The 26,070-nt window shown below is 44.3% G+C and overlaps 1 protein-coding gene across 1 annotated transcript in view; it reads right to left on the bottom strand.

Moving 5' to 3' along the window:
* tpo (thyroid peroxidase) overlaps positions 1-26,070 on the bottom strand; it is a 70,056-nt gene that overhangs the window by 41,550 nt on the left and 2,436 nt on the right. Inside the window, exons 4-10 of the mRNA XM_031787595.1 lie at positions 25,583-25,712; positions 20,240-20,446; positions 19,554-20,072; positions 11,449-11,707; positions 6,175-6,345; positions 5,775-6,012; positions 5,158-5,366 (exon numbers count right to left, since the gene is read on the bottom strand). Coding sequence (XP_031643455.1) covers positions 5,158-5,366; positions 5,775-6,012; positions 6,175-6,345; positions 11,449-11,707; positions 19,554-20,072; positions 20,240-20,446; positions 25,583-25,712 — 1,733 coding nt within the window. The remainder of the gene's footprint in view (positions 1-5,157; positions 5,367-5,774; positions 6,013-6,174; positions 6,346-11,448; positions 11,708-19,553; positions 20,073-20,239; positions 20,447-25,582; positions 25,713-26,070) is intronic.

The raw sequence follows: 26,070 nt of genomic DNA, 5'->3' as shown, positions 1-26,070 counted from the left end.
TGTGGTAAAGTCTCTCTCAGTATGACGTAGTACTGTGGTAAAGTCTCTCTCAGTAGTACTGTGGTAAAGTCTCTCTCTCAGTATGATGTAGTACTGTGGTAAAGTCTCTCTCAGTATGACGTAGTACTGTGGTAAAGTCTCTCTCTCAGTATGACATAGTACTGTGGTAAAGTCTCTCTCAGTAGTACTGTGGTAAAGTCTCTCTCAGTATGACGTAGTACTGTGGTAAAGTCTCTCTCTCAGTATGATGTAGTACTGTGGTAAAGTCTCTCTCAGTATGACGTAGTACTGTGGTAAAGTCTCTCTCAGTATGACGTAGTACTGTGGTAAAGTCTCTCTCTCAGTATGACGTAGTACTGTGGTAAAGTCTCTCTCTCAGTATGACGTAGTACTGTGGTAAAGTCTCTCTCTCAGTATGATGTAGTACTGCGGTAAAGTCTCTCTCTCAGTATGACATAGTACTGTGGTAAAGTCTCTCTCAGTATGACATAGTACTGTGGTAAAGTCTCTCTCAGTATGACATAGTACTGTGGTAAAGTCTCTCTCTCAGTATGACATAGTACTGTGGTAAAGTCTCTCTCAGTATGACGTAGTACTGTGGTAAAGTCTCTCTCAGTAGTACTGTGGTAAAGTCTCTCTCAGTAGTACTGTGGTAAAGTCTCTCTCAGTAGTACTGTGGTAAAGTCTCTCTCAGTAGTACTGTGGTAAAGTCTCTCTCAGTATCTCTCTCAGTATGTGGTAAAGTCTCTCTCTCAGTATGACATAGTACTGTGGTAAAGTCTCTCTCTCAGTATGACGTAGTGCTGTGGTAAAGTCTCTCTCTCAGTATGACATAGTACTGTGGTAAAGTCTCTCTCTCAGTATGACATAGTACTGTGGTAAAGTCTCTCTCTCAGTATGACATAGTACTGTGGTAAAGTCTCTCTCAGTATGACATAGTACTGTGGTAAAGTCTCTCTCAGTATGACATAGTACTGTGGTAAAGTCTCTCTCTCAGTCTGACATAGTACTGTGGTAAAGTCTCTCTCAGTCTGACGTAGTACTGTGGTAAAGTCTCTCTCAGTATGACGTAGTGCTGTGGTAAAGTCTCTCTCAGTATGACGTAGTACTGTGGTAAAGTCTCTCTCAGTAGTACTGTGGTAAAGTCTCTCTCAGTAGTACTGTGGTAAAGTCTCTCTCAGTAGTACTGTGGTAAAGTCTCTCTCAGTAGTACTGTGGTAAAGTCTCTCTCAGTATGACATAGTACTGTGGTAAAGTCTCTCTCAGTATGACATAGTACTGTGGTAAAGTCTCTCTCAGTATGACGTAGTGCTGTGGTAAAGTCTCTCTCTCAGTATGACGTAGTACTGTGGTAAAGTCTCTCTCAGTAGTGCTGTGGTAAAGTCTCTCTCAGTATGACATAGTACTGTGGTAAAGTCTCTCTCAGTATGACGTAGTACTGTGGTAAAGTCTCTCTACGTAGTACTGTGGTAAAGTCTCTCTCTCAGTATGACGTAGTACTGTGGTAAAGTCTCTCTCTCAGTATGACGTAGTACTGTGGTAAAGTCTCTCTCAGTATGACGTAGTGCTGTGGTAAAGTCTCTCTCTCAGTATGACGTAGTACTGTGGTAAAGTCTCTCTCAGTATGACGTAGTGCTGTGGTAAAGTCTCTCTCTCAGTATGACGTAGTACTGTGGTAAAGTCTCTCTCTCAGTATGACGTAGTACTGTGGTAAAGTCTCTCTCTCAGTATGACGTAGTACTGTGGTAAAGTCTCTCTCAGTATGACATAGTACTGTGGTAAAGTCTCTCTCTCAGTATGACGTAGTACTGTGGTAAAGTCTCTCTCTCAGTATGACGTAGTACTGTGGTAAAGTCTCTCTCTCAGTATGACGTAGTACTGTGGTAAAGTCTCTCTCAGTATGACGTAGTGCTGTGGTAAAGTCTCTCTCAGTAGTGCTGTGGTAAAGTCTCTCTCAGTATGATGTAGTACTGTGGTAAAGTCTCTCTCTCAGTAGTACTGTGGTAAAGTCTCTCTCTCAGTATGACGTAGTACTGTGGTAAAGTCTCTCTCAGTATGACGTAGTACTGTGGTAAAGTCTCTCTCAGTATGACGTAGTGCTGTGGTAAAGTCTCTCTCAGTAGTGCTGTGGTAAAGTCTCTCTCAGTAGTGCTGTGGTAAAGTCTCTCTCAGTATGACGTAGTACTGTGGTAAAGTCTCTCTCAGTATGACGTAGTACTGTGGTAAAGTCTCTCTCTCAGTATGACGTAGTACTGTGGTAAAGTCTCTCTCAGTAGTACTGTGGTAAAGTCTCTCTCAGTAGTACTGTGGTAAAGTCTCTCTCAGTAGTACTGTGGTAAAGTCTCTCTCTCAGTATGACGTAGTACTGTGGTAAAGTCTCTCTCAGTAGTACTGTGGTAAAGTCTCTCTCAGTAGTACTGTGGTAAAGTCTCTCTCTCAGTATGACGTAGTACTGTGGTAAAGTCTCTCTCAGTATGACGTAGTACTGTGGTAAAGTCTCTCTACGTAGTACTGTGGTAAAGTCTCTCTCAGTATGACGTAGTACTGTGGTAAAGTCTCTCTCAGTAGTACTGTGGTAAAGTCTCTCTCTCAGTATGACGTAGTACTGTGGTAAAGTCTCTCTCAGTATGATGTAGTACTGTGGTAAAGTCTCTCTCAGTAGTACTGTGGTAAAGTCTCTCTCTCAGTATGACGTAGTACTGTGGTAAAGTCTCTCTCAGTATGACGTAGTACTGTGGTAAAGTCTCTCTCAGTAGTACTGTGGTAAAGTCTCTCTCTCAGTATGACGTAGTACTGTGGTAAAGTCTCTCTCAGTATGATGTAGTACTGTGGTAAAGTCTCTCTCAGTAGTACTGTGGTAAAGTCTCTCTCTCAGTATGACGTAGTACTGTGGTAAAGTCTCTCTCAGTATGACGTAGTGCTGTGGTAAAGTCTCTCTCTCAGTATGACGTAGTACTGTGGTAAAGTCTCTCTCTCAGTATGACGTAGTACTGTGGTAAAGTCTCTCTCTCAGTATGACGTAGTACTGTGGTAAAGTCTCTCTCAGTATGACGTAGTGCTGTGGTAAAGTCTCTCTCTCAGTATGACGTAGTACTGTGGTAAAGTCTCTCTCAGTATGACGTAGTGCTGTGGTAAAGTCTCTCTCTCAGTATGACGTAGTACTGTGGTAAAGTCTCTCTCTCAGTATGACGTAGTACTGTGGTAAAGTCTCTCTCTCAGTATGACGTAGTACTGTGGTAAAGTCTTTCTCTCAGTATGACGTAGTACTGTGGTAAAGTCTCTCTCTCAGTATGACGTAGTACTGTGGTAAAGTCTCTCTCTCAGTATGACGTAGTACTGTGGTAAAGTCTCTCTCAGTATGATGTAGTACTGTGGTAAAGTCTCTCTCAGTAGTACTGTGGTAAAGTCTCTCTCTCAGTATGACGTAGTACTGTGGTAAAGTCTCTCTCTCAGTATGACGTAGTACTGTGGTAAAGTCTCTCTCTCAGTATGACGTAGTGCTGTGGTAAAGTCTCTCTCTCAGTATGACGTAGTACTGTGGTAAAGTCTCTCTCTCAGTATGACGTAGTACTGTGGTAAAGTCATCATTGCATTGTAGATTTCCACAATGATTTCCCATGTTGCTACCAATCATATTATAACGCCAAAATTTAAACATTTGTTTATAAAAAATATTAGTCTCACATATTAGTGTTATTTAACACTGTACATTAATGAGAGGTTCTGGGTGGATTTGTCCTTTAAATTAAACATTTTGGGGATATCTGTACTTTACTATTTATATTTTTGACAACTTTTACTTCACTACATTCCTAAAGAAAATAATATATTTTTTTGCACCATACATTTTCCCCTGACACCCAAAAGTACTCGTTACATTTCGAATGCTCGGGCAGGACAGCAAAATGGTCCAATTCACACACCTATCAATATAACACACCTATCAATATGACACACCTATCAATATAACACACCTATCAATATAACACACCTATCAATATAACACACCTATCAATATAACACACCTATCAATATAACACACCTATCAATATGACACACCTATCAATATGACACACCTATCAATATAACACACCTATCAATATGACACACCTATCAATATGACACACCTATCAATATAACACACCTATCAACATAACACACCTATCAATATGACACACCTATCAATATAACACACCTATCAATATGACACACCTATCAATATAACACACCTATCAATATGACACACCTATCAATATAACACACCTATCAAAATAACACACCTATCAATATGACACACCTATCAATATGACACACCTATCAATATAACACACCTATCAAAAATGACACACCTATCAACATGACACACCTATCAATATAACCCACCTATCAATATAACACACCTATCAATATGACACACCTATCAAAAATGACACACCTATCAAAATGACACACCTATCAATATAACCCACATATCAATATAACACACCTATCAATATAACACACCTATCAATATAACACACCTATCAACATAACACACCTATCAATATGACACACCTATCAATATGACACACCTATCAATATGACACACCTATCAATATGACACACCTATCAATATAACACACCTATCAATATAACACACCTATCAATATGACACACCTATCAATATGACACACCTATCAATATAACACACCTATCAAAATAACACACCTATCAATGACACACCTATCAATATAACACACCTATCAATATAACACACCTATCAATGACACACCTATCAATATAACACACCTATCAATATAACACACCTATCAAAATAACACACCTATCAATGACACACCTATCAATATAACACACCTATCAATATAACACACCTATCAATGACACACCTATCAATATAACACACCTATCAATATAACACACCTATCAATATGACACACCTATCAATATAACACACCTATCAGTATAACACACCTATCAACATGACACACCTATCAATATGACACACCTATCAATATAACACACCTATCAATATAACACAAATCTCAACATGACACACCTATCAATATAACACACCTATCAACATGACACGTGTTCATCTGCCTCTGATCTGGCAGACTCACTAAACCACAAATACTGTGTTTGTAAATGCCATCATACCTGGGCTAGGCTCCTCTCTCCAGGCCTCCAAGTTCATTGATGGTATATTGTCACACAAGAGAAAACCGTCAGGGTATTTCCCAAACCTGAAGGGGTCTAGAGGGGCCTCTTTCACTTCACTGTTGTCACAGATCACGCGAGATAGAGAATGCCTTAGTAGTTCCACCCTCTGACCCAGTGTGAACACACCCTCACTCTCCCACCAGAACCTGAAAAAAAAAACACACAGTAATTGATAATAATAATCAGTCCAATATAGTCAAAAGAAGGCTTCAGAATATAGCATACTTAGGGGTCCAAGAAGCAAATACTACAACAGTGTACATATTTTTTTTAATTTGACCTTTAGTTTACTAGGCAAGTCAGTTAAGAACAAATTCTTATTTTCAATGACGGCCTAGGAACAGTGGGTTAACTGCCTGTTCAGGGGCAGAACGACAGATGTGTACCTTGTCAGCTCGGGGGTTTGAACTTGCAACCTTCCGGTTCCTAGTCCAACGCTCTAACCACTAGTCTACCCTGCCGCCCCACGTACTACCAGTTACCTTCCAAACCCCTCCATGGATATAGTCTATGTTTTCTACGTAGCATGTGTTCGTGTGTTTCAATAAACTCACCTGTCCCCATCTCGAATCATCTTTATCTGCTTTCCAATGAGACATGAAAAGAGTGGACCAGTCCTGGAGCCAGACAGAGGTTCCTCTACCAGTCCTCCTAGCCACACGTCAATGTTGTCAGGATGTCGAAACAGGTCCATGATCTTGCCAACAACACTTGCATCTTTTACAACTTTTCTGAAGTCGTCTCGAGTCTCTATTCTGTCCAGTCCACAGAACGTCCTCCAGTCATTGTAACCTGGGACGTAATTATGGTGCAATTGCATTATGCCTGCTTACTAGAGGATGCAAAACAGATCTGTGCAGAGCGATTAATACCTTCTTTTAAAAAAAATTGGTTGGATTTCAAATTAGTTTAAATTGTCCTAATTATTGACTCCTGTTTATGGGTAACACTGACCTGGAAGTCCATGATCACGTCCCCTCTGCAGGTTGAGTGCGGCCAAGTCCAAGCCGCCTGGGACAGTAAGCACAACCAGTCTCTCTGTCAGCTCCTCTGTCAGTAGGTTTTCTGGGCTCACTACAGTCGCCGGCGTCCCCAACAGGCCTCGGAGGACTGGCTCTAGTCCACCTTTTGTGAAAAAAAAAGATGACAACATTTCACAATACACTTTGCACTATAAACACATTATTCTCCGCAAATACTTACAGTCAAATTAGTTCTAGGGTAGTTATGTAAGTTTCACCTGCCTCCAGCAGAGCTAGTTATGTGAATATGATCCCTTTCATTGCAATAAAATGCATATCTGTGGGGCTAAATCATTCAGTCGGCTAGTAACCACTGAGAACTGGCTTTGGCTGGTATAGTTATGCATCACTTTGGATGTTCAGTAATGTATTCTGGAGCAGCTCACATGATTATTCCTATTTAAAATTCCAAATAACAGTGTCAAGTCTCTGTCAGATTAACAATATCCTATGAACAGTACTAAGAGCACTAAGAGTACTTTAAAAAGGGAGTCGCCATGTCAACTGTAGTAAGGTACATGTAGTTATAGACTTCAGAGGTTACATTAAGTAGAGGTGGCCAGTCTGGGTATGTACTGCACAAAAACATCATGCTGTATAGCCTGAAATGAGACTCCTGTGATAGCCTTTACCAAAACAGAGGTGGGGGCACCCTTTGTTATTGTTTCATCTAAGGATTGGCCCTTTTAAGTGTTTAGTATACAACAGTCCACCCTATTAGTTCCAATAGTAATTTATGTATTAATTAAATTGAACCTTTATTTAACTAGGCAAGTCAGTTTAGAACAAATTCTTATTTACAATGACAGCCTACCGGGGAACAGTGGGTTAACTGGTCTAGGAACAGTGGGTTAACTGGTCTAGGAACAGTGGGTTAACTGGTCTAGGAACAGTGGGTTAACTGGTCTAGGAAAACAGTGGGTTAACTGGTCTAGGAACAGTGGGTTAACTGGTCTAGGAACATTGGGTTAACTGGTCTAGGAACACAGTGGGTTAACTGGTCTAGGAACAGTGGGTTAACTGGTCTAGGAACAGTGGGTTAACTGGTCTAGGAACAGTGGGTTAACTGGTCTAGGAACAGTGGGTTAACTGGTCGTGGAACAGTGGGTTAACTGGTCTAGGAACAGTGGGTTAACTGGTCTAGGAACAGTGGGTTAACTGGTCTAGGAACAGTGGGTTAACTGGTCTAGGAACAGTGGGTTAACTGGTCTAGGAACAGTGGGTTAACTGCCTCGTCAGCTCAGGGATTCAATCCAGCAACCTTTCGGTTATTGGTCCCTACAGCTCTAACCACTAGGCTACCTACCGCCTCTACACTCTAACCACTAGGCTACCTGCCACCTCTACACTCTAACCACTAGGCTACCTGCCACCTCTACACTCTAACCACTAGGCTACCTGCCACCTCTACACTCTAACCACTAGGCTACCCTGCCACCTCTACACTCTAACCACTAGGCTACCTGCCACCTCTACACTCTAACCACTAGGCTACCCTGCCACCTCTACACTCTAACCACTAGGCTAACTGCCACCTCTACACTCTAACCACTAGGCTACCCTGCCACCTCTACACTCTAACCACTAGGCTACCCTGCCACCTCTACACTCTAACCACTAGGCTACCCTGCTACCTCTACACTCTAACCACTAGGCTACCTGCCACCTCCACACTCTAACCACTAGGCTACCCTGCCACCTCTACACTCTAACCACTAGGCTACCTGCCACCTCTACACTCTAACCACTAGGCTACCCTGCCACCTCTACACTCTAACCACTAGGCTACCCTGCCACCTCTACACTCTAACCACTAGGCTACCCTGCCACCTCTACACTCTAACCACTAGGCTACCCTGCCACCTCTACACTCTAACCACTAGGCTACCTGCCACCTCTACACTCTAACCACTAGGCTACCCTGCCACCTCTACACTCTAACCACTAGGCTACCCTGCCACCTCTACACTCTAACCACTAGGCTACCTGCCACCTCTACACTCTAACCACTAGGCTACCCTGCCACCTCTACACTCTAACCACTAGGCTACCCTGCCACCTCTACACTCTAACCACTAGGCTACCTGCCACCTCTACGTTCTAACCACTAGGCTACCTGCCTCCTCTACACTCTAACCACTAGGCTACCTGCCACCTCTACACTCTAACCACTAGGCTACCTGCCACCTCTACACTCTAACCACTAGGCTACCTGCCTCCTCTACACTCTAACCACTAGGCTACCTGCCACCTCTACACTCTAACCACTAGGCTACCTGCCACCTCTACACTCTAACCACTAGGCTACCCTGCCACCTCTACACTCTAACCACTAGGCTACCTGCCACCTCTACACTCTAACCACTAGGCTACCTGCCACCTCTACACTCTAACCACTAGGCTACCCTGCCACCTCTACACTCTAACGACTAGGCTACCTGCCACCTCTACACTCTAACCACTAGGCTACCTGCCACCTCTACACTCTAACCACTAGGCTACCTGCCACCTCTACACTCTAACCACTAGGCTATCCTGCCACCTCTACCCTCTAACCACTAGGCTACCTGCCACCTCTACACTCTAACCACTAGGCTACCCTGCCACCTCTACACTCTAACCACTAGGCTACCTGCCACCTCTACACTCTAACCACTAGGCTACCTGCCACCTCTACACTCTAACCACTAGGCTACCTGCCGCCTCTACACTCTAACCACTAGGCTACACTGCCACCTCTACACTATAACCACTAGGCTACCTGCCACCTCTACACTCTAACCACTAGGCTACCCTGCCTCCTCTACACTCTAACCACTAGGCTACCCTGCCACCTCTACACTCTAACCACTAGGCTACACTGCCACCTCTACACTCTAACCACTAGGCTACCCTGCCACCTCTACACTCTAACCACTAGGCTACCTGCCACCTCTACACTCTAACCACTAGGCTACCTGCCACATCTACACTCTAACCACTAGGCTACCTGCCACCTCTACACTCTAACCACTAGGCTACCCTGCCACCTCTACACTCTAACCACTAGGCTACACTGCCACCTCTACACTCTAACCACTAGGCTACCCTGCCACCTCTACACTCTAACCACTAGGCTACCTGCCACCTCTACACTCTAACCACTAGGCTACCTGCCACATCTACACTCTAACCACTAGGCTACCTGCCACCTCTACACTCTAACCACTAGGCTACCTGCCACCTCTACACTCTAACCACTAGGCTACCTGCCACCTCTACACTCTAACCACTAGGCTACCCTGCCACCTCTACACTCTAACCACTAGGCTACCCTGCCACCTCTACACTCTAACCACTAGGCTACCCTGCCACCTCTACACTCTAACCACTAGGCTACCCTGCCACCTCTACACTCTAACCACTAGGCTACCTGCCACCTCTACACTCTAACCACTAGGCTACCTGCCACCTCTACACTCTAACCACTAGGCTACCCTGCCACCTCTACACTCTAACCACTAGGCTACCCTGCCACCTCTACACTCTAACCACTAGGCTACCTGCCACCTCTACGCTCTAACCACTAGGCTACCTGCCACCTCTACGCTCTAACCACTAGGCTACCTGCCACCTCTACACTCTAACCACTAGGCTACCCTGCCACCTCTACGCTCTAACCACTAGGCTACCTGCCACCTCTACGCTCTAACCACTAGGCTACCTGCCACCTCTACGCTCTAACCACTAGGCTACCTGCCACCTCTACACTCTAACCACTAGGCTACCTGCCACCTCTACACTCTAACCACTAGGCTACCTGCCACCTCTACACTCTAACCACTAGGCTATCCTGCCACCTCTACCCTCTAACCACTAGGCTACCTGCCACCTCTACACTCTAACCACTAGGCTACCTGCCACCTCTACACTCTAACCACTAGGCTACCTGCCACCTCTACACTCTAACCACTAGGCTACCTGCCGCCTCTACACTCTAACCACTAGGCTACACTGCCACCTCTACACTATAACCACTAGGCTACCTGCCACCTCTACACTCTAACCACTAGGCTACCCTGCCTCCTCTACACTCTAACCACTAGGCTACCCTGCCACCTCTACACTCTAACCACTAGGCTACACTGCCACCTCTACACTCTAACCACTAGGCTACCCTGCCACCTCTACACTCTAACCACTAGGCTACCTGCCACCTCTACACTCTAACCACTAGGCTACCTGCCACATCTACACTCTAACCACTAGGCTACCTGCCACCTCTACACTCTAACCACTAGGCTACCTGCCACCTCTACACTCTAACCACTAGGCTACCTGCCACCTCTACACTCTAACCACTAGGCTACCCTGCCACCTCTACACTCTAACCACTAGGCTACCCTGCCACCTCTACACTCTAACCACTAGGCTACCCTGCCACCTCTACACTCTAACCACTAGGCTACCCTGCCTCCTCTACACTCTAACCACTAGGCTACCCTGCCACCTCTACACTCTAACCACTAGGCTACCCTGCCTCCTCTACACTCTAACCACTAGGCTACCCTGCCACCTCTACACTCTAACCACTAGGCTACACTGCCACCTCTACACTCTAACCACTAGGCTACCCTGCCACCTCTACACTCTAACCACTAGGCTACCTGCCACCTCTACACTCTAACCACTAGGCTACCTGCCACATCTACACTCTAACCACTAGGCTACCTGCCACCTCTACACTCTAACCACTAGGCTACCTGCCACCTCTACACTCTAACCACTAGGCTACCTGCCACCTCTACACTCTAACCACTAGGCTACCTGCCACCTCTACACTCTAACCACTAGGCTACCTGCCACCTCTACACTCTAACCACTAGGCTACCTGCCACCTCTACACTCTAACCACTAGGCTACCCTGCCACCTCTACACTCTAACCACTAGGCTACCCTGCCACCTCTACACTCTAACCACTAGGCTACCTGCCACCTCCACACTCTAACCACTAGGCTACCTGCCGCCTCTACACTCTAACCACTAGGCTACCCTGCCACCTCTACACTCTAACCACTAGGCTACCCTGCCACCTCTACACTCTAACCACTAGGCTACCCTGCCACCTCTACACTCTAACCACTAGGCTACCCTGCCACCTCTACACTCTAACCACTAGGCTACCTGCCACCCCGAAGTATGTATGCAGCATATGAGAATACCAACCCTCTTTGATGAGTCGCCAGGGACTGAAGAAAGTCTTATGCAGACTCAAAGAGGAGAAGTGTTCATGTTCCTGGAAGCTCTGGTTGAGTCTCCGGAGAACTGAGGGAATAGTGGCATGGCCGAATCGGAATGCAGCAGTCGAGAATACATTGGAGGCTGAGGGCTCTGTAGTTGCATCATAGCCCCCATAGGGACCAATGTAAAGATCAAAAGCCTCTCTTCCAATAATTTTGGGAACATAATCCCTGGTGGTTATAATCTGGGGGCAAATACAGAACAAAGCAAAAAGGAGACTTTAAGTTTTTTTTTTTTTTAAGAATACATTTTGCAACCTACACGTTTCTATGTCCAGTCCATTAAAAATATATATTTACTGTAGTCGGAACAGGACAAGTTACCCTCAGGGTTCAGATTAATGCACTGCCACCAGATATCCTTGCAGAAAATTAGCAAGATTATCTAGGACAGGCTGTATACATTCATCTGAATATATTCTACTGAGATGGTATTTTGGGATATCTTATGCGAGCTTGGAGATATTGTTTATTTGTTCCCCTGTGGTTAACCTTGGAAAATGTCATTTGGCCTCAATGTAAATCATCTATTGTGTCATTTTGGAGTAATTTTTATTGTAAATAAGAATAGAAAACGTTTCTTATCACGCCTACATTAATGTGGATGCTACCAAGATTTAGGATCATCATGAATGAATCCTGAATAATAATGAGTGAGAAAGTTACACATGCACAAATATCATACCCCCAAGACATGCTAACCTCTCACCATTACAATAACAGGGGAGGTTAGCATACCACCAAGACATGCTAATCTCTCACCATTACAATAACAGGGGAGGTTAGCATTTCATATCATACCCCCAAGACATGCTAACCTCTCACCATTACAATAAAAGGGGAAGTTAGCATTTCATATCATACCCCCAAGACATGCTAACCTCTCACCATTACAATAACAGGGGAGGTTAGCATACCACCAAGACATGCTAATCTCTCACCATTACAATAACAGGGGAGGTTAGCATTTCATATCATACCCCCAAGACATGCTAACCTCTCACCATTACAATAACATGGGAGGTTAGCATACCACCAAGACATGCTAATCTCTCACCATTACAATAACAGGGGAGGTTAGCATTTCATATCATACCCCCACGACATGCTAACCTCTCACCATTACAATAAAAGGGGAAGTTAGCATTTCATATCATACCCCCAAGACATGCTAACCTCTCACCATTACAATAACAGGGGAGGTTAGCATACCACCAAGACATGCTAATCTCTCACCATTACAACAACAGGGGAGGTTAGCATTTCATTTCATACCCCCAAGACATGCTAACCTCTCACCATTACAATAACAGGGGAGGTTAGCATACCACCAAGACATGCTAATCTCTCACCATTACAATAACAGGGGAGGTTAGCATTTCATATCATACCCCCACGACATGCTAACCTCTCACCATTACAATAACAGGGAAGGTTTGCATTTATGTGGGGGTATGACATTTCTGTGTCTGTAACTTTCTCCCTCATCACTATTCACGATTCATTCAGCATTATCTGTAATCCTGGTAGCATCCACATTAATGTAGAAGTGTTCATTTACATTGAAAGTGACTCCAAAATGGAAAAGAAAATACCTTATTTATCATTCATTTCTATTGGTCAGAAAATAATCTGAAACACAAACCAAAACAAAGAGCAAATGCATCCAACACATGTGTAGAGTCACAAGCTTGATGTAGTCTATGAGTGCTGTGGATATTGGACCAAAACACGTTCACTACTTTAATACACATACATGAATTTGTCCTAATACGTTTTCTCCCCTAAAATGGGGGGGGGGGGCTGTGTACAAAAAGTGCTATAATTTCACAACAGATCACCCGATATGGATGAAAATACCCTCAATCTACACTTTAAGATCACAGTCATGGGTTTATTTCAAATCCACATTTTTGGAGTATAGAGACATGAGAAGAAAAAATGCTTCACCGTCCCAATAGTTACAGAGGACACTGTGTCACACACAGAGACACTGCAGTATGTACAGGACACTGTATCACACACAGAGACACTGCAGTATGTACAGGACACTGTATCACACACAGAGACACTGCAGTATGTACAGGGCACCGTATCACACACAGAGACACTGCAGTATGTACAGGACACTGTATCACACACAGAGACTGCAGTATGTACAGGGCACCGTATAACACACAGAGACACTGCAGTATGTACAGGACACTGTATCACACACAGAGACACTGCAGTATGTACAGGACACTGTATCACACACAGAGACTGCAGTATGTACAGGCACTGTGTCACACACAGAGACACAGCAGTATGTACAGGACACTGTATCACACACAGAGACACTGCAGTATGTACAGGACACTGTATCACACACAGAGACTGTAGTATGTACAGGGCACTGTATCACACACAGAGACTGCAGTATGTACAGGGCACTGTATCACACACAGAGACACTGCAGTATGTACAGGGCACTGTATCACACACAGAGACACTGCAGTATGTACAGGGCACTGTATCACACACAGAGACTGCAGTATGTACAGGGCACTGTATCACACACAGAGACTGCAGTATGTACAGGGCACTGTATCACACACAGAGACACTGCAGTATGTACAGGGCACTGTATCACACACAGAGACACTGCAGTATGTACAGGGCACTGTATCACACACAGAGACTGCAGTATGTACAGGCACTGTGTCACACACAGAGACACTGCAGTATGTACAGGACACTGTATCACACACAGAGACACTGCAGTATGTACAGGACACTGTATCACACACAGAGACTGCAGTATGTACAGGGCACTGTATCACACACAGAGACTGCAGTATGTACAGGGCACTGTATCACACACAGAGACTGCAGTATGTACAGGGGACTGTATCACACACAGAGACACTGCAGTATGTACAGGGCACTGTATCACACACAGAGACTGCAGTATGTACAGGACACTGTGTCACACACAGAGACTGCAGTATGTACAGGACACTGTATCACACACAGAGACACTGCAGTATGTACAGGGCACCGTATAACACACAGAGACTGCAGTATGTACAGGACACTGTGTCACACACAGAGACTGCAGTATGTACAGGGCACTGTGTCACACACAGAGACACTGCAGTATGTACAGGACACTGTGTCACACACAGAGACTGCAGTATGTACAGGACACTGTATCACACACAGAGACTGCAGTATGTACAGGACACTGTGTCACACACAGAGACACTGCAGTATGTACAGGACACTGTATCACACACAGAGACACTGCAGTATGTACAGGACACTGTATCACACACAGAGACTGCAGTATGTACAGGACACTGTATCACACACAGAGACACTGCAGTATGTGCAGGACACTGTGCCACACACAGAGACTGCAGTATGTACAGGGCACCGTATAACACACAGAGACTGTAGTATGTACAGGACACTGTATCACACACAGAGACTGCAGTATGTACAGGACACTGTATCACACACAGAGACTGCAGTATGTACAGGACACTGTATCACACACAGAGACTGCAGTATGTACAGGACACTGTATCACACACAGAGACACTGCAGTATGTACAGGACACTGTATCACACACAGAGACTGCAGTATGTACAGGACACTGTATCACACACAGAGACACTGCAGTATGTACAGGACACTGTATCACACACAGAGACACTGCAGTATGTACAGGACACTGTATCACACACAGAGACACTGCAGTATGTACAGGGCACTGTATCACACACAGAGACTGCAGTATGTACAGGGCACTGTGTTACACACAGAGACACTGCAGTATGTACAGGGCACTGTATCACACACAGAGACACTGCAGTATGTACAGGACACTGTATCACACACAGAGACTGCAGATTGTACAGGGCACCGTATAACACACAGAGACACTGCAGTATGTACAGGACACTGTATCACACACTGTATCACACACAGAGACTGCAGTATGTACAGGACACTGTATCACACACAGAGACTGCAGTATGTACAGGGCACTGTATCACACACAGAGACTGCAGTATGTACAGGACACTGTATCACACACAGAGACACTGCAGTATGTACAGGGCACTGTATCACACACAGAGACACTGCAGTATGTACAGGGCACTGTGTTACACACAGAGATACTGCAGTATGTACAGGGCACTGTGTCACACACAGAGACTGCAGTATGTACAGGGCACTGTGTCACACACAGAGACACTGCAGTATGTACAGGGCACTGTGTCACACACAGAGACACTGCAGTATGTACAGGGCACTGTGTCACACACAGAGACACTGCAGTATGTACAGGGCACTGTGTCACACACAGAGACACTGCAGTATGTACAGGGCACTGTATCACACACAGAGACACTGCAGTATGTACAGGACACTGTGTCACACACAGAGACACTGCAGTATGTACCAGGACACTGTGTCACACACAGAGACACTGCAGTATGTACAGGACACTGTGTCACACACAGAGACACTGCAGTATGTACAGGGCACTGTGTCACACACAGAGACACTGCAGTATGTACAGGACACTGTATCACACACAGAGACACTGCAGTATGTACAGGGCACTGTGTCACACACAGAGACACTGCAGTATGTACAGGACACTGTATCACACACACAGACACTGCAGTATGTACAGGGCACTGTGTCACACACAGAGACACTGCAGTATGTACCAGGACACTGTATCACACACACAGACACTGCAGTATGTGCAGGGCACTGTATCACACACAGAGACACTGCAGTATGTACAGGACACTGTATCACACACAGAGACTGCAGAATTTCCTGGGCACTGTATCACACACAGAGACTGCAGTATGTACAGGGCACTGTATCACACACAGAGACACTGCAGTATGTACAGGGCACTGTATCACACACAGAGACACTGCAGTATGTACAGGACACTGTATCACACACAGAGACTGCAGTATGTACAGGGCACCGTATAACACACAGAGACACTGCAGTATGTACAGGACACTGTATCACACACAGAGACTGCAGTATGTACTGGGCACTGTATCACACACAGAGACACTGCAGTATGTACAGGGCACTGTATTACACACTGTATCACACACAGAGACTGCAGTATGTACAGGGCACTGTATCACACACAGAGACTGCAGTATGTACAGGGCACTGTATCACACACAGAGACACTGCAGTATGTACAGGACACTGTATCACACACAGAGACTGCAGTATGTACAGGGCACTGTATCACACACAGAGACTGCAGTATGTACAGGGCACTGTATCACACACAGAGACTGCAGTATGTACAGGACACTATCACACACAGAGACTGCAGTATGTACAGGACACTGTATCACACACAGAGACTGCAGTATGTACAGGACACTGTATCACACACAGAGACACTGCAGTATGTACAGGGCACTGTATCAAACACAGAGACTGCAGTATGTACACTAAGTGTGTGAAGCCTTGCTCTCTTCACATTTGACAAGACAGACAATTTGATCATCTTATAGAAAATCAACCCTTCAGAGACTTTGTTGAAACAACTGTATTCTGGTGGTTGTTGCACTCATTTAACTTCTCTCCAACAAGACATCATATGTTCTCTCCCTGTCCTTTTCAATGTAAGGAGGGCTGGGTTGCGCTTAGCCTTACAGATTCTTCTTTGACCAATACAACGCCATTTTTATCCCGCTGAGACAGGCGACAGTATTTAGTAGTCTACCTGGCCTTTAATCTAGATAATTCCCTGTCCCTGTGGTCACGGGGGGATTCCTAAGCAGTTAAAACGAACACCACGAGGGTTATAGTGTTATCCTTATATCCACTCTGGGATTGCCATGGGGCCATTTTCTATCACATTTTGAAATGGCAGAAGTGCATGCAGGCGATTCGGTTCGCCTTATTCTATGCCAGATGGACTAAGCAAGCATGTTCATCCCCTCTTGACTTTCTATACTGACTTTCGACCTGAAAAGATAAGAACTGAACGAAATAATATCAACGATTTTACAGTTACAGTCAATTTAAGGAAATCTATCAATTTAAATAACTTCAGTACACCCTGATCTATGGATTTAACATGACTGGGCAGGGGCACAGCCATGATTGGGCCTTGGAGGAAATAGGCCAACCACTGGGGAGCCAGGCCCAGCCAATCAAAAGGAGTTTTTCCCCACAAAAGGGCATTATTACAGACAGATATGCTCCTCAGACGATCCCGCAGGTGAAGAAGCTGGATGTGGAGGTCCTGGGTTGGTGTAGTTACACGTGGTCTGTGGTTGTGGAGGTCCTGGGCTGGCGTAGTTACATGTGGTCTGTGGATGTGGAGGTCCTGGGCTGGCGTAGTTACATGTGGTCTGTGGTTGTGGAGGTCCTGGGTTGGCGTAGTTACATGTGGTCTGTGGTTGTGGAGGTCCTGGGTTGGCGTAGTTACATGTGGTCTGTGGTTGTGGAGGTCCTGGGTTGGCATAGTTACACGTGGTCTGTGGTTGTGGAGGTCCTGGGTTGGCGTAGTTACACATGGTCTGTGGTTGTGGAGGTCCTGGGTTGGCATAGTTACACATGGTCTGTGGTTGTGGAGGTCCTGGGCTGGCGTAGTTACACATGGTCTGTGGATGTGGAGGTCCTGGGCTGGCGTAGTTACACGTGGTCTGTGGATGTGGAGGTCCTGGGTTGGCATAGTTACACGTGGTCTGTGGATGTGGAGGCCCTGGGTTGGCGTAGTTACACATGGTCTGTGGTTGTGGAGGTCCTGGGTTGGCATAGTTACACATGGTCTGTGGTTGTGGAGGTCCTGGGTTGGCATAGTTACACGTGGTCTGTGGTTGTGGAGGTCCTGGGCTGGCGTAGTTACCCATGGTCTGTGAATGTGGAGGTCCTGGGCTGGCGTAGTTACACGTGGTCTGTGGATGTGGAGGTCCTGGGCTGGCATAGTTACACGTGGTCTGTGGTTGTGGAGGTCCTGGGTTGGCGTAGCTACACGTGGTCTGTGGTTGTGAGGCCAGTTGGACGTTTTGCCAAATTCTCTAAAACAATGTTGGAGGTGGCTTATGGTAGAGAAATCAACATCAACAGCTCTGTTGGACAATCCTGTAGTCAGCAGGCAAATTGCACGCTCCCTCAAAACATGAGACATCTGTGACATTGTGTTGTGTGACAAAACTGCACCTTTTAGAGTGGCCTTTTATTGTAGGTGCACCTGTGTAATGATCACACTGTTTAATCAGCTTCTTGAAATGCCACACCTGTCAGGTGGATGGATTATCTTGGCAAAGGAGAACTGTTCACCAACAGGGATGTTCATTAACAGAAATAAGCTTTTTGTGCGTATGGAAAAATGTGGGGATCTTTTATTTCAGATTATGAAACATGAAACACTTTACATGTTGCGTTTATATTTTTGTTCAGTATAATTGATTACATCTTTTTTTTGTATTGACTAATGTAAGACCAATGGCCATTTTTAAGAAGTTATTTGTGCACTTTAAAATCAAACCCTATTCTGATACAGATAAGAACTCTGAATTAAGAGATTGACCTCTGACCTAAAATGATTTTTTTTTAAACTTGGATAATGCTAATAACACTCTGATAATCTCACTACAATAACTAACACCATACATCTGGAACCAGGAACTAGGGGTGCTGGGTCATCCCACAACAAAGACGTTCCATCGTGTACAGTAGGACTTGCCTGGTACTGGGTCATCCCACAACAAAGACGTTCCATCATGTACAGTAGGACTTGCCTGGTGCTGGGTCATCCCACAACAAAGACGTTCCATCGTGTACAGTAGGACTTGCCTGGTGCTGGGTCATCCCACAACAAAGACGTTCCATCGTGTACAGTAGGATTTGCCTGGTGCTGGGTCATCCCATAACAAAGCAAGGCTCCCCCAAAGTGAAAATACTACACAACTATGTATTTTAATACAATTCATACAATATTATCATGATGTTCCATCATGTACAGTAGGACTTGCCTGGTGCAGAGCTCCGATGATCTTGCGGGCCTCTTGGTAAATAATCTCTGAGCTCCAGTGTGGGTTGAGGCTATTCAAGGCCTCTGCGATTCTATTGTGTTCCCTCATCCACAAAGTGTGTAGAGCCGCCAGGGTCAGAACCTCATTCACCCTGCTGTCCCCAGCCAGGAAACAATCCACCCTTTCCCCCTGGGGATCCCCTGGATCTTGAAAGCATGGAGACGGGGTGTTGGGGACAAAAGGCAGGTAGGGTCTACCACTACGGTCAGTGAATCTGCTGTTGACAGCTAGCCGGCCCTCAGAGTTTGAGAGGTCTCGAAGGGCACTCTGTAAATATGGGGTGTGGCCATATACAGTGGATGCATCCAGGAAAGACGTGATTGAGTTCATTTGTTGACGCTGTAGCACTTGTTTGATGTCCATCGTCGCAGCCTGTGCATTACCGGAGAAGCAGGCTGGCGATGAACGAAAGAATGGCACACAGCTTCTGTTCCCAGACAGTTTGTCATCAGGGAATGTCTGTGAAAGAAAGAACACAAGTTAGTCTGAGCCAAAAATGTTGTTTTCCAAAAGCTATACTTTACAACACGTTTGTCTCCTTAATTAAAAGGGATTGGTAGGATTTGGGAAGCAGACAGACAACTGATGTGAAAGCGTATTCATTAGGGTTGATTACTAGTGGTTACCTCAATAGGGAAACAGGGGTTTATGTTTTCACACGTCTTTAAACAGTCCAGTCCTCCCAAGAAAGCAGCTCTGCTTGTGCTTTGAGGAGTGAAGGATATGTCATGGTCGATGTACTGGCCCCAGTCCACTAGCATCTGACAATAAGCAGCATCTAGCAACATCGGTCTGCTGGAGCTCTGCAGTATCTTCTTGCTGACTTCATGTACCTGGTAATACCGTGGGGGGAACATGATGACTTCATGTACCTGGTAATACCGTGGGAACATGATGACTTCATGTACCTGGTAATACAGTGGGGGGAACATGATGACTTCATGTACCTGGTAATACTGTGGGAACATGATGACTTCATGTACCTGGTAATACCGTGGGGGGAACATGATGACTTCATGTACCTGGTAATACCGTGGGGGGAACATGATGACCTCATGTACCTGGTAATATAGTGGGAACATGATGACTTCATGTACCTGGTAATACCGTGGGGGGAACATGATGACTTCATGTACCTGGTAATACCGTGGGGGGAACATGATGACTTCATGTACCTGGTAATACCGTGGGAACATGATGACTTCATGTACCTGGTAATACCGTGGGAACATGATGACTTCATGTACCTGGTAATACCATGGGGGGAACATGATGACTTCATGTACCTGGTAATACCGTGGGGGGAACATGATGACTTCATGTACCTGGTAATACAGTGGGGGGAACATGATGACTTCATGTACCTGGTAATACCGCGGGGGGAACATGATGACTTCATGTACCTGGTAATACTGTGGGGGGAACATGATGACTTCATGTACCTGGTAATACCGTGGGGGGAACATGATGACTTCATGTACCTGGTAATATAGTGGGAACATGATGACTTCATGTACCTGGTAATACCGTGGGGGGAACATGATGACTTCATGTACCTGGTAATACTGTGGGGGGAACATGATGACTTCATGTACCTGGTAATACCGTGGGAACATGATGACTTCATGTACCTGGTAATACCGTGGGGGGAACATGATGACTTCATGTACCTGGTAATTCCGTGGGAACATGATGAGGTTAGATGAGAAATGTTGATATTTTGGATCGAAATGGACAGCTTCACTGTTCACAAACACAAGTACACTGCAAGCATGACCATAGCCCATGCCCTTGTCTCTCAACAAAGATGTAAAAATCCCCTGTTTAGGGGACCTGCATGGTTCTGGTACAGGTTTCAACCTGGCATATTTGCTTATAAATCGATCTGTGGAAACCATAGATTGAAATTACTTGCATTGAGCGATAGCCCTGGTTCTCACAGACACAGCAGTGAATATTTTCCGCCTGTGGTTCTTAGGATGTGAAATCTGACACCACTTGAAGTTGGGATGTCCCTCCTACCATTTAATTCTCTCTTCCGACTATCCAACAACTCCTAGCTGAACCCTACGACACTGAGAAAGCACATGCCACGTTCACATGCTAGTCGGAACAAGGACTCTCAGAAATGTTTGACTTGCTAACTTGTTGAACGGCGCACGTGGAAACGCGGCACCTTACATCCAGTTAGCACGTGGAAAATGTCACAGCTTCCTAGTTCTGACTAGCACATGAACGTGGCAACATGCCTGGAATAGATACACACGGCGAAGCAGGGCTTAACATGCCCAGGCCCCCTGAGTACAGTACAGACTCAGTACTCCCGTTTCTCCTCTGTCAAATTGCCAACTTTACTCATTACCAGACAACGGCAGATTTTTTTAGATATATTTTTTTATCATTCTAGAAACATTTGGGATATGCTTGAGACTTCCACGTTGTCTTAATTAATCAACTACATCATAACTAAAAAATACTTTCATTCTGAACGTAAAAATGTTTAGCATGAACAGATAGACTGTCGAATGGAATGTAAACGATCACGATCATCAACGGACTTTCTTAAACAGGCTATCTAAAAACCCACTGCTTGTTTGAACAACAGTAGGAGAAAAGACCAGCACTGCCCAAGAACCAGGTGAAAAGAACATCATGGTTTCAGGCTGTTAGGCCGCTATGATGACGGAAAGCTTTGGGCTTTCTACCAGCAGGATGCCTCTACCAGCAGGCTGCCTCTACCTGCAGGCTGCCTCTACCTGCAGGCTGCCTCTACCTGCAGGCTGCCTCTACCATCAGGCTGCCTCTACCTGCAGGCTGCCTCTACCAGCAGGCTGCCTCTACCTGCAGGCTGCCTCTACCTGCAGGCTGCCTCTACCTGCAGGCTGCCTCTACCAGCAGGCTGCCTCTACCAGCAGGCTGCCTCTACCAGCAGGCTGCCTCTACCAGCAGGCTGCCTCTACAAGCTTTGGGCTCTGGTTATTTGATACATCTAGGAGTGTTCAAAGCACTCGCTTGTAACATCTGTTTCTATCTAAATAGCTATGTGTATTGCATAAAGCTTGCTAGTTAGCTCGTAGTAAGGATTAGTGAACTGGATCCAACCAAATGACAGCTATAATATTCTTCAGCATTTGGATATTAATGCAAACTGGAGATTCCACCAACTATGTGCTGTATTACCGTAGGCTACTTTGGGCCATTTGGTAGGATGGTCTCCCCAGCTGGTCTCCAGGAAAGATGAAAAGACATACAGCACCAGTCAAAAGTTTAGACACACCTCCTCATTACAGGATGTTTCTTAATTTTTTACTATTTTCTACACTGTAGAATAATAAAGCTGGTTGAGAGAATGCCAAGAGTGTGCAAAAGTTGACATCAAGGTAAAGGGTGGCTACTTTGAAGAATCTATCATATCTAAAATATATTTTGGTTTGTTTAACACTTTTTTTGGTCATTACATGTGTTATTTAATAGTTTTCATGTCTTCACTATTATTCTACAATGTAGACAATAGTACAAATATATAAAAATCCCTGAATGAGTCGGTGTGTCCAAACCTTTGACTGGTACTGTATAGGCAAGCCAACAAGAACCAACTTTCTAAATACCTAGATCCTTCAAGGGCAGGCAAACACTGGAAGTAGTTACGCGACATATCTAAGACTAGCTAATTCAACTGAGATTAACTTCTCTCGCTAGCCAGCTAACAGGCAAAAAAAGCTAGGGGTTAACGAACAGTGACAGCTGTATCAGCTTTACTGTCGGTGTTAGCAGGGTAAAACAATAGAGTGGCAGAAGACGTATCATGCAAATAATTTGCGCTACCGAGTGACGCAGCAGTCTAAGGCACTGCATCTCGATTCCAGGCTGTAATCACAACCGGTCCGTGATTGGGAGTCCCCATACTATAGGGTGGCGCACAATTGGCCCAGCATCGTCCGGGTTAGGGTAGGCCGTCATCGTAAATAAAAAAATGTTTGAAACTGATTTGTTAAATAAAGTTTTTTTTTTTTTAAATGAGGGGTTGTGACAACCACGTATGTTAGTAATGACGCTGCTGAAAACCTTCATTAAAACGTTTTTAAAAAGTGTCAGTAGTTTGCTTAGGATGCCGCCAAAAGTTAGGCTTATTACATGGGAGTTCTCTACGGCTGTACCCTACCCGGGAGTGTGGTTATGTTAAGCAACTTCTCGCCGTGCACACTACCGTTCAAAAGTTTGGGGTCACTTACAAATGTCCTTTTTTGGTCCAGTAAATTAACATCAAATTGATCAGAAATACAGTGTAGACATTGTTAATGACTATTGTAGCTGGAAACGGCAGATTTAATGGAATATCAAGATAGGCGTACAGAAGCCCATTATCAGCAACCATCACTCCTGTGTTCCAATGGCACGTTGTATTAGCTAATTCAGGTTTATAATTTTAAAAGGCTAATTGATTATTAGAAAACCCTTTTGCAATTATGTTAGCACAGCTGAAAACTGTAGTGCTAATTAAAGAAGCAATAAAACTGGCCTTCTTTAGACTAATTGAGTATCTGGAGCATCAGCATTTGTGGGTTCGATTACAGGCTCAAAATGGCCATAAACAAAGCACTTTCTTCTGAAACTCGTCAGTCTATTCTTGTTCTAAGAAATGAAGGCTATTCCATGTGAGAAACTTCCAAGCAAATGAAGATCTCGTACAACACTGTGTACTACTCCCTTCACAGAACAGCGCAAACTGTCTCTAACCAGAATCGAAAGAGGAGTGGTTTCCTTACATCATAGCACAGCAGGAGGAAGTGGTTTCATCTCTCTAGAACATTTAGAGTTCGCTTTTTAGCCAGTAATCTAAAAAAAATTGTAGATTTTAAACACAAATACACTTTCTGTTTGTCACAGACGGACGATTAATATAAGAAGATAGGCCAGTTCCTATTGAGTTCAGGAAGCTAAGCCGGAGCTCTGTGATGTTCCCAGCAGTGGGGCAGATATTTTGATCAGGAGAGACACTTAGAAAATATGCACAAATATATATTTTACAGGTATAAGGAAGGTGAAATAATGTAGTTAGTCATTTGATTGTGCTGTATTTAGAAAGCATATCAGTAATTTCAAACCTTATTCATATAGTTTTGTTGAGTAAGAAATACATCATATCAAAATATTTTTTGTCATATTTTATCATAGTTGTATTTACTTGAGCTTGTGTCCTCAAAAGTGACTATACCTCAACAAAAAATTTTTTTATCAGAAAGGTGAGATTTAAATTATTTTCAGCATTACCAGCTATTGTTTATGGCCCTCTCATGATTTATAGTTACTTTTGGGGATTACATATGTTACATTTTAGATTACATTTAGTTACATTTTCACAGACAATTTCAATTCGTTTCAAGGAGTGGAGTGTTTTACCAACTTCACAACCTCGGAGGAAAAATTGGGATTTACAGTAGCTTCAGAATCACAGTAAAAAATATGTTGTAATACAGGCAAATACATTACAGGTTCCATTTAGTGGGTTAAACACTGTGCAAACTGCAGGCTGTGTAGCTACGTAATGTAATGTATATTTAATGAGGTTTTTCTCCGTTTTAAAAATCCAGTCAGTGTGTGGTGATAACATGAAATACAACCGCTGAAAATATCTGAAATGCAAATATAAATGCAAATCGGATAATATTCCTCTTGGCAAAAAAAACCCAACATTAACATGTTCTCAGTATGATAAAAAAATATATATATATATTTGCTATAACCAGAAATAGTTCATATCTCTGGTACCTGACTAATGAATTGCATGCAGCATGTGTGCTGTCCATATCATTTACGAACCTAATTTTGTAGTTATTTAAATGCAATGGATATTCTACACACGTTTTAATAGAAAGCAGATACCAATGGAAAACTAAAGTAGACTCCTTTCAAGTTGATTTTTTTTATGAAAACATGGTGCACCTGCAGTCTCACAATTTAGAGATTACCGGGGGAAGTTGGAAGCCATTATATAGTTGCCCATGATTCCAGCCCTTTGGTTGTCTTTCTCCGTCTTCATATTCTGCCGGAAGCCATCTGGCCAAGGCGCTGTTGGCTGTGCCCCAGAAAGGCTTCTGCCTGAAAAAATATGTTTAAATCTGTCAGAATACCCCACAATACAAAACAGGTGTGGATGCCATCTCCGATTGCAGCACAACACAGAGAATAAATTAATTATAGTGCATGGTGGGAGTTTCTAGAGGAATTGTGTGGAAATCAACAGAAAATAGCTGTGTGTGTGTGTGTTTAGCTTGTGTGTGTGTGTGTGTGTTTAGCTTGTGTGTGTGTGTGTGTGTGTGTGGGGGGGGGGGGGTTCAATTTCTAGTTACTTAAAAAAACATAAAATAATACAGTCATTTTTTTTATCTATAAAGAAAACAAATCTACATTCTAACCTATTTTGAGAAATGTAAAATGTAAGTATAAACTCAAACTT

This window comes from Oncorhynchus kisutch, linkage group LG14 (assembly GCF_002021735.2).
Source record: "Oncorhynchus kisutch isolate 150728-3 linkage group LG14, Okis_V2, whole genome shotgun sequence".
Taxonomy (NCBI): domain Eukaryota; kingdom Metazoa; phylum Chordata; class Actinopteri; order Salmoniformes; family Salmonidae; genus Oncorhynchus; species Oncorhynchus kisutch.
Note: the sequence above shows the minus strand (reverse complement) of the source record. Positions and strands in the feature narration are given on the sequence as shown.